The 10,371-nt window shown below is 39.5% G+C and overlaps 2 protein-coding genes across 2 annotated transcripts in view; both read left to right on the top strand.

Moving 5' to 3' along the window:
- Tmed10 (transmembrane p24 trafficking protein 10) overlaps nucleotides 1–3,044 on the top strand; it is a 35,896-nt gene extending 32,852 nt beyond the window's left edge. Inside the window, exons 4-5 of the mRNA XM_010645535.3 lie at nucleotides 1,329–1,455; nucleotides 1,861–3,044. Coding sequence (XP_010643837.1) covers nucleotides 1,329–1,455; nucleotides 1,861–1,982 — 249 coding nt within the window. The 3' untranslated portion in view covers nucleotides 1,983–3,044. The remainder of the gene's footprint in view (nucleotides 1–1,328; nucleotides 1,456–1,860) is intronic.
- Nucleotides 3,045–10,181: 7,137 nt separating this feature from the next.
- Nek9 (NIMA related kinase 9) overlaps nucleotides 10,182–10,371 on the top strand; it is a 37,687-nt gene continuing 37,497 nt past the window's right edge. The window contains exon 1 of the mRNA XM_019204326.2: nucleotides 10,182–10,266. The gene's annotated coding sequence lies outside the window, so the exon portion shown is untranslated. The remainder of the gene's footprint in view (nucleotides 10,267–10,371) is intronic.

Raw genomic sequence — 10,371 nt, 5'->3', positions numbered from 1 at the left:
GGTCTGCTACGTAGTTTGGGCTGAGCTTGAGCACTGTGAATCCCAGGCTGGCCTTAAACTCATGGGGATCCTTCTGCCTCAGCCTCCTGAGTGGTGGGATTATAGGCATGTGCCACCATGCCCTGCCTGGCTGTCATTATTTAAAGAAAAATGTGGAAAATATGTACTTTTTTTAAAAAAAAGCAAATCCAGAATTCATCTTGGTTCTGAGCTCTATCTAATATAAAACCTAAAATTGTGGAATTTATATGAGTACACCAGATTCTCTAATTTTGTGTTTTGAGTTAACCTTAATGCTGTAACTATAGTTTCTCATTCCTGTGTGTGCTGTTTAAAATTCAGTGGTTGTAAAATTTTTTCTGTAACCAGGTTTGCTGTAGTATAACTTGCAGTTACTATATTTTTTGAGATAGGAATCTTGCTCTGTAATTCTGGCTGGCCTTGAACCTCACTATGTGCCCATTCTGCTCTTGAACTCACAGCGATCCTCTTATCTCAGCCTCCCAAGTACTGGAATTACAGGTGTGTGCCACCATGCCTGGCTTCACAATTACTATATTAATAAAATGACTTATGACATGCGTGGAAGAGCAAAGCAAAATGATTTATTAAAGCCAGGAATTGGGCTGGGGATTTAGTTCAGTGGTTTTGCCACCTGCCTTGCAAGCACAAGGTCCCAGGTTCAATCCCTAGTACCAAAAAAACGTCAGAAATTGCCGGGTGTGGTGGCACATGCCTGCAATCCCAGTATTCGGGAGGCTGAGACAGGAGGATCACTGTGAGTTCAAAGACCAGACTGGGCACATAGTGCAGTTCAAGGCCAACTGGAATTGCAGAGCAAGACCCTGTCGCCAAAAAATGAACAAATGAACAGACAAAAAAACTGGTCAAGCCAGAAGTCTAAGGAAAACAATATTGTCTTACTTTACAGCCTGCCATATTATACTATTTCTAAAGAGGTTTAAGTACAAAGTAAATTTTTAAAAGTCTTAAATGGAAAGATATAGTTTATAGGGAAAGGTAGAAGGCCAACTTTTAAAATACATTAGGGTGATTTACAGCAGGGAATTTAAATCTTTTAGACTTCTAAAAGGACTGCTCTGTTGCCTTGTTTTTTATTCGGGTTTTTTGAGACAGTCTCACTATGTAGATCAGGCTGCCTTTGAACTCATTAGGTAGCCGTTACTAGACTCAAATTCATGGCAGTACTTCTGCCTCAGCCTCCCGAGTGCTGGGATTACAGGCTTGCAGCACTACACTCAGCTCTGTTGCTTTATGTTCATGACCAGAACAATTTTTTCTGAGGGTGGATTCCTACTCTTTTCTAGATTGCAAAAGTGGAGAAGCTCAAACCACTTGAGGTGGAGCTACGACGCCTGGAAGACCTTTCTGAGTCCATTGTTAACGATTTTGCCTACATGAAGAAGCGAGAGGAAGAGATGCGTGATACCAATGGTGAGAGGAAGGCAGCTCTTCTTTCTAAATAAGTGACCCAGAAAGACAGAGTCCCCAAACATAAAATTATGGGAGTAAACTTTTCTCAGTTTTGCACATGTGGGGGGTATAGGGGAAAATCATTTGCTTCAGTATTATTGCTAAAAGATAAATCAGGCTCATTAGACTTTAAGGAGAATGGAGTTTTATTCTGTGATACGCAGTTGGCATACTGACAGTTGGCTTATAGTATATCAAGTTGATAGCACTAATCTTTGTAATTTTTAGCATTTATAAAATAGAATTGATTGATTGATTGATTGTCTAAAACCCTCCTCTCAAACCTAGCATTAATCAATTGCCTTTTCCCCAGGGCAGCTGCTGAGGCTTACTTCATTACCCTTACAATGCTTTTTTGTTTTTTAGAGTCAACAAATACCCGGGTCCTGTACTTCAGCATCTTTTCAATGTTCTGCCTTATCGGACTAGCCACTTGGCAGGTCTTCTACCTGCGTCGCTTCTTCAAGGCCAAGAAGTTGATTGAGTAATGGAGACGCAGTCAGTCTCCTCCCCACTGGAATCCCAGCCAGCAGAACATCGCTGGAACGTGCCTGGCCCAGGGCCTCCGACCAACAGCACCATCAAGGCACGTTGGCTCTTTCTTGCCAGAACTGATCTCCTGGTGTGGGAGGACAGGGGGTACCACCTGCACCCAAAAGTCAATGAGGGACTTCTTTTAACTTGGTAGGATTTGAATTGCTTTTGTAACAATAGGACTGTTATTAGAGTCACCTACAACAAAAAAGAGAGGTTACCTAGATAATGCCAAAGCCAGCATTCATCCTGGGTTTCCTCATGTGATCAGTTTGAACCATTTGCTTTCCTTCTCCCACTTGCTCACCAGCTTGGGCTTTCATTCTAGTTCTTTTGATTTGTATGATCACATGGGACTTGTTTCATACTGTTTGTGATCTTTGGGTTTTCCTATGAAAACACCATGAGCTTTGTCTTTGCCCTTAGCCAAAAAGTTTACATAGCTTCTGGTGATACTTTTCATAATTTCATGTCTCTTTTAAAAAGGTCATGGATGTGACACCTCATAAAAAGGAGGAGTGAACTGAAGATAAACTCTTAAAGAAAATCTCATTTTAGATTTATAATATTTGTGCTAAACTGCTTGAACCTTGTTTATGTTACTTCTATGCAATTTCATCATGTGTAGATTCATATGACCATCGGAAGAGACAGTACAATCCCATCACATACGTCCTTCATTCTGCCCTCATAGAGCCACAGCCACTGTCCATATGGTACCCTTTCCCCAACCTCAGGCAACTGTGAATCTGTCCACTATCTCCATAATTTTGCCATTTAAGAAATGTTACATAAGTGGAATCATATAGAATACGACCTATTGGGATTGACATTTTTCATTTAATATCATTCCCAGGAAATTTATCCAAATTGTGGCATGTATTGATACTTTGTTCCTTTTTATTGCTGAGTAATATTCCATGGTTGTGGATGTACTGAAGTTTAAACATTCATTCACTAAAGGACATACAGTTTGTTTTCAGTTTGGGGCCCTTCCTAATAAAACTTTTGTGAGCATTGTGTATAGGTTTTATATAAACATGAATTTTCGTTTCTCCGGGATAATGCCCAAAAGGGTAATTGCTGGGTTGTGTGGTAAGCATGTTTAGTTTTGTACAAAACCTCCATATTTTTCCAGAGTGGCTGTACCATTTTACATTTCCACTAGCAGTGTGCCACTATGCAGTCTCCTCATTCTTACCAGCTTTTGATGTTATTACTTTTTTTTATCCATTTAAATAGTATAATATCACAGTTTTAATTTGTATTTCCCTAATGGTTAATGATGTTGAACATCTTTTTATGTGTTTATTTTCCATCTGTATGTCCTCTTCTGTGAAATGTGTCTTTTTTCCATTTTCTAATTGGTCATTTGTTGTTTTTACTATTGTAATTTGAGAATTCCTTATATATCCTAGATACAAATCCTCTATCAGATATGTGGTTGTTTGGATTTGTAACATAACTTCTACTGAGGAAAAATAAGTAAATTACCACCTCTTTTTGCATGGCCAGTCACTGAATTCATTCCCGCCCTCATGTGTTCTATGTAGAAAATTAAGATAATGTGAGGTATAAAATAGACATCTGGGAAGGCTATGGAGAGAGTAAATATTAGGAAGTATATGAAAGCAAAGCCAAGAATAACTCATGGGAGTTGGAGGTGCCTAAAGCCAATACCAGTGTAAAAAGGGAAACGCTGGGACTGGGCCTGTCACACAGTGGTAGAGAGCTCTGTTGTGTAGCATGTTCCAAGCCTTGGGTCTGATCTCTAGCACTGCCCAAAAAATGTGGGTAAAAATGAACATGTTCATAAACAGTTGGGAAAATAATATCTCTTGAAGTCTTTCCCACTTCTTTAATCTCTTTTTAACCTACTGACTGTTACAGGACTTGTGTACTTGCAAGTGGCGAGAATTACAGATTTAAAGCCACATGACTTGCATTGAAGAAAAAAATATTGAAAATATCAAAGAACACTATTGTGTTAACCTGGATAAAAAGTATGGAGGTGAAGGGGAGTAGTTAGTATAATAGTATGCTTTTAAAATCTCAGGCTATTTTGTTAATATTTCAGTTACTGTGAATCCAAACATTTTTTCTCCACCCTTTGACCCTGTAAATCCCTCTTGTGGAGTAAAAGTGGTTTTCTCATTACTTGTGCAACATTGCCATCTGCTGTTAAGAAGTGATAGGTACTGCTCCTGTGAAGTTAACAGTAGGCACAGCAGATGTGAAAATCTGTCACATTAACGTATATTAAGCGACAGAGGATGCATCCAAATAGGGAAAAGAATAAACAAACTTGTATCTTCAGATCCAGTCTGGGAGGTTTCAATGTAAAACCCTAGTCTGTACCATTAGGCTAACATGAGACTTTCATATTTCTGACTGGTGCCTTCCCGACTTGTAGAAGCAGTGAAAGCTACACTGTTAGTTATGATCTTCTGTGCTGAAAAATCTCAAGAAAATAGAAGATAATATTTTGCTCATGTTTGTTTTCAATTCTAACTGTAACTTGAGGTAACTGAAATTCTTCTCTGTCTCTTTTTCTCATGCCAAAAATATCAGTTCAGACATTTGTGCTTTCTTTTCTTCTTTTTTTTTTTTCCTTTTGAATTAGGGTCTCACTACGTAGTTCAGACTGCCCTGGAATTCACTGTGTAGTCCAGGCTGGTCTCAAACTCCTAGCGATCCTCCTGCCTCAGCCTCCCAAATGCTGAGATTACAGGCGTGCGCCACCACGCCTGGCTGACATTTGTGCTTTCTATGTATAAGTTAATTGATGGTAAACCTTGATTTTTATCTAAAAAGTAAAAATATTTGCTTTTGATATCAGGCTAATACCAGAGCAAATCAACTTTAGGAATGTTATCTACCTTCTTCCATTTTTAGTACAATGCTTAAAATTATCTGTATGAGATAAAGGAGAATAATATAATTTAGGTGTGCTTTTTATATGTCATGAACCCTGTCAAAGCCATTCTTCTTTGTTTAATGGGAAGAAGCATGCGGATTTATACAGGTGCACTTGTAAGTGTTGGATTGGGAATTTTTGTGTAAATTTTCTCAAATAAAGGCTAGCAAAGACCACTTTAGACGTATTTTTTGTTATTCTTGACTACCTCTTTGTCTGGATTAGCAACAATTCCTTCGTATTACTCAATTTTAAAGAATAGCAAATTACACCTGATGAGTAGAGGAAAATATACTATCCTTAATTTACTCCAGATGAATAAATTCCATATGAGCTAGTAAAAGCTTATATTTTTATTAAAAAAATGTATTCATACTTAATTACATGTTCTCACCAAGCATGGTGGCGCATGCCTGTAATCCCAGCACTCAGGAGGCTGAGGCAGGAGGATCGCTGTGAGTTCGAGACCAGCCTGGGCTACATAGTGAGTTCTAGGTCAGTCTCAACTACATAGCGAGACCCTGTCTCAAAACACCAAAAAAAAAAAAAAAAAAATTACGTGTTCTCAGAAAGACCAAATAGGTTTCCATAAGACAAGCATTCTTTGTGCTTTTTTGGAAACTGCTATTGGAATTATTCCTCCAGAGAGCCTTTGCCCTTGCCCTGTGTTCCTAAAACATCCCTCCCAGTTTAGAATCCTTTTGAACTTGTCTGTCACATTTATGCAAAATCTACCCTAGGAAGTATAGGCCATTTTCTCCTTTTCATTTAATAGTTAACATTTTTCCACGAAGCTTCTTTCTGAGCCAACATGAAATGCTTTGCATATTCACTGGCTGGCCTCTTACCTATCCTTTACCTCCATTCTCAAAAAAAAAAAGAATTTATTAGTGAATCCATTTTAGTGAGTCCAGCTTAATAATGGTTCTTCATATTTGGGAATAAGTATTTTAACATCAAAAATGCTTGTTAGTGATTTTTTTCCCCTGGTGCTAGAGACTGAACCTAAGGCCTCATGCATGCTCAGCAAGTGAACTCTGACCCCAGACTAATGTTTACTTTTAGACAACATAAATAATGAATTCAGCAAAACTTGTTAATGAGTTTAATAGTCTCAGTGGTAAATTATTCAATTGTCCCCTGTGCTATGTATGGTGTACTAGAGTGGTATTCCATTGTTAGTCACATGTATAATTTTTAAATTCCTAGAACCACATTAAAAAGGTAAGATGAAATACATTAATTTCAATTTTAATAATATAATCCACTTTGCATTTTACAGCTACAGCAGTCTCCATTCAGAGGAGCCACAGTTGAAGTGTTCAGTAGCTACTACATTTAGCTAGTGGCCATGTAGCAGACAGTGAAAGTATAAACTGCCAGTTCTTTGATATAATCTTTACAGTAACTCAGGGGTCCTTGTTAGTTATTCACAGTGGAAACTTCTGCAGTATAGCCTGTTATTCATTTGTTAAAATATGGAAATAATCTGGGTGTGGGGGTTGTTTGTTTGTTTGTTTGTTTGAGAAAGGGTCTCACTAAGTTGCCCAGGCTAGCCTCAAACTTGCAGTGATCCTCCTTTCTTAGCCTCCCAAGTGCTGAGATTACAGCCATACACCACCACACCCGACCAGGAATACTCTGTTTTGACCACATGTATCTTAAAATCAGTTATACCTTTAAAATAAACATTATTTATGGTCTTAGTAAGAATATTCAAAGTCAGATCATTAATTTTAGTTATATCCGATACAACAAAGAGGTTGGCATTCAGAAAACTCTAAGATGTAATAGGACATTTTTCTATTAAGCCCGTGATATCTAGGTATTGTAACTAGAACAATACACAACTTAAGTCAAATTATAGAAAACCTATCTAGTTTTTCATTGTACAAGTACTGGAAAAACGAGTTTTTAAGCTTTAGCTGAAACCTGTTAAGCTTCTCAGAATTAAAGTCAACACTTCTGCTTTTAAGTAGTCATTTTTTCCATTCTTTCAACTAAAAAACAAAACAAAACCCACTGAGCACCTGTTCTGTTTAAGCCAAGCTAAACTATAGAGTATATGCAGAATAATAAAAGGCTATCAAAGTGCCTTCTAAGTAGTAGATGAAATGGCCACTACCTGGAATTTTTTTTTGGGGGGGTGGTTTGAGACAGTGTCTTACTATGTAGTTGATACTGACCCAGAACTCACTATGTAGCCCAGGCTGGCCTCGAACTCATGAGGATCTTCCTGCCTCAGCCTCCTGAGTGCTGGGATTACAGGCATGTGCCACCAGGCCCAGCTAAGAACTTATATTTTAATAAGATGGGAAACAGAGAAATGGACAGATTCCTAGATAAATATGAATTACCAAAGCTGAATCAAGAAAATAATAAACATTCTAAAAAACCAATATCGGTCAATGAAATTGAAAATGTAATTAAAAACCTACTAACTTCAGGGGCTGGCATCATTCTTGGAGCCCCTTTTTATATCTAGCCTAAGTTTTTTGGGTTTTTTGGGGGGATGGTTTGTTTTGTTTTGGTTTGGTTTGGTTTTTTGAGACAGGGTCTCACTATGTAGTTGAGACTGACTGGAACTCACTATGTAACCCAGGCTGGTCTCGAATTCACAGTGATCCTCCTGCCTCAGCCTCTGACTGCTGGGATTACAGGCATGCCCCACCACACCAGGCTTGTCAAACTCTTAATGAAATTGAAAGGGAAGTGATACTCCCAAATTCATTCCTAGAAGCAAGCATTACGCTTACAGCAAAACCAGAGAAGTAGCTAACCGAAAAAGAGAATTACAGGCCAATCTCCCTAATGAACATAGATGCAGAAATCCTCAATAAGATACTGGCAAACAATGCAGCAAATCATTAAGAAGGTTATACACCATGACCAAGTTGGAATCATCCCAGGGATGCAGGGATGGTTCAACATATGCAAATCAGTAAATGTAATACACTATATTAACAGAACCAAGAACAAAAACCATATGGTCCTCTTAAGAGATGCAGGAAAAGTGTTTGACAAGGTTCAATACCCATTCAAGATAAACCCTACAAAAAAATGGTATAGATGGTCTTCATCTCAATCTGATAAAAGCCATCTATGACAAACCAACAGCCAAACAATACTAAGTGGTCAAAACTGAAAGCTTTCACTTTAAAATCAGATACAAGAGAAGGATTTCCACTGTTACCACTCCTGTTCAATACAGTTCTAGAAATACTAGCCAGAGCACTTAGACAAGAAAGAAAAAAGGAGTAAGGATAGGAAAGGAAGAAGTTAAATTATTGTTTGCAGATGACTTGATATTCTACACAGACCCCCAAAACTCCACCAAAAGACATATTTGGTAACCAAATTTAGTGACATAGCTAGATATAAAGTCAACACTTAAAAATCAATAGCCTTCCTGAACACCATTAACAGAGAAATTAGAGAAACAATCACTTTCACAGTACACCCAAAAAAATGAAATACCTAGGAATCTAATGAAGAAAAAGTCCTCACATTGAACACTACAACACTCTGAAAAAGGAGATTGAAGAGGATATCAGAAAATGCAAAGATATCCCTTGTTCTTTGGTAGGAAGAACCAATATAGTGAAAATGAACATACTTCCAAAATTGTTATAGAGATCTAATACAATCATGATCAAAATTCCAACAGCGTATCTCACAGAATTAGGAAAACAATCCTAAAATTCATTTGGAACCAGAAGAAACCTAGACAAGCAAAAGCAGTTCTGGGCAAGAAAGGCAAGGCGGGGTGCATCACCATCCCAAAATGTCCCTCAGATGGATTTCTTAGATCTGAACCTCCTCTTCACTCGCTGATGCTCAGTGCTGCCTCAGCATCTCTTTTTAGAATATAAATTGCCTCTCAACTGGTCTCCTTGCCTCCACACTGTCATGCACAGTGTCATCAGAGTTGTTTGTAAAATATGATTTGATCATTCTAAGGTGACTATCTTTATTTGATCTGGACATTTGGGCAAAAGAAGGTTATAGTAATTATGCGTATGAAAGATAAACTGGGACTTCCCTACAAAAATGGGTCATATAGTCACTAGTCATAATCTTCTGCTTAAAATTTTCCAACTTTCCATTGCCTGCAGAAAACATCAAACCCTGTCAAGTAATGAGGTTGTATCTTCTGTTTCTACTTCACATGTGTCCTGGGCTCCTCCCACATGAACTCCATCAAATCTTGCTCTTTTGTGGCTTTGAAACCACGTTGCTGGGTTTGACTTCCTAGCTAATCTTAACTTTCTGTGTCACAATAAGCAAGTTAGTCTCTCTGTACCACAGCTTCTGTAAAATGGGAATACAGTAACATGAAGATCAAGTACATGGAACACCTTTAGCCTGGTGCCCAGAACATAACATTGAACAAATGTTAGCTGTTATTCTTGTGATGTAGATCGTCTTCCCACAATTTTAGAAATTAAAAAAGTTTGGAGAAATGAAGTTGCTCGAGGTCACATAATCGATGAAGCAAAATTGTTCACTGTATTCTAGTTCTCTTGGTGACTTGCAAGCAAGGAGCATCTTACTGCAGATTCTTCCTTCCCCCCAATGTCTGGCATCCAGTGTTCTAAGAATGCGTCAAGAGATTAGATGATCAAAGATCTGGGAAAACACATAGGAGAATGTTGAATCTGGAAAAAGAGAAGGGAGAGAAGTAGAATGTCAGGAGGACTGACTTAAAATATTTTTGGAGTTGCAAGGAGGGACCAAGGGTGGCCCTAGGGGGAAAAAAAATGGGCCCACTGACTGAGATGACAGTATTTCAGCTTGCTATAATCACTATGAACATTTCTTCAAACCAAAAGAGCTAATGTTAGGAGGGGCTGCTTCCCCATTCACCCTCTTGGAATAGGCCTGAAGCTAAGATGAGATTGCACGACCTCTGGACCTCAAAGCCCTATGGGGACCTGGCCAGGGATGTAGTATACAGAGCCCAGGGGGCGTCCCATCGCTGACTCTGGCAGCCCTTCAGTTCCGGGGACTCCCACCAGGCGCCGGCCAACCCCAGCCGAAGCCAAAGGCCCCCCGCAAACCCAGAGGCTGTAAACCTTGGAAGCAGGATTAACCAAGTGGATACGAGAAGGGGGAGGTAACCTCCTTCGTTGGACCGGAAATACCGATAACTACTTCCGGGTCAGGGGGCAGAAGCCACCATGGAACCTCTTTGGGTTGCGGGACTGGCGGAACCGCGGGCCGGTGTCTGAAGCGAGAGAGCCGCTAAGCAGCCAGTGCCTCCAGGGATACGCAGGCCGTCCTTGGAGAGCCACGGCTGCCGCCATGTCGGTGCTGGGCGAGTACGAGCGACACTGCGATTCCATCAACTCGGACTTTGGGAGCGAGTCCGGGGGTGGTGGGGAGTCGGGCCCGGGGCCCAATACCAGTGCCGGGCCGCGAGTCGG

This window comes from Fukomys damarensis, unplaced genomic scaffold, assembly GCF_012274545.1.
Source record: "Fukomys damarensis isolate Sample0158 unplaced genomic scaffold, DMR_v1.0_HiC HiC_scaffold_21, whole genome shotgun sequence".
Lineage (NCBI taxonomy): Eukaryota > Metazoa > Chordata > Mammalia > Rodentia > Bathyergidae > Fukomys > Fukomys damarensis.
The sequence above is the reverse complement of the archived record's forward strand: the minus strand, read 5'-3'. Positions and strand labels throughout refer to the sequence as shown.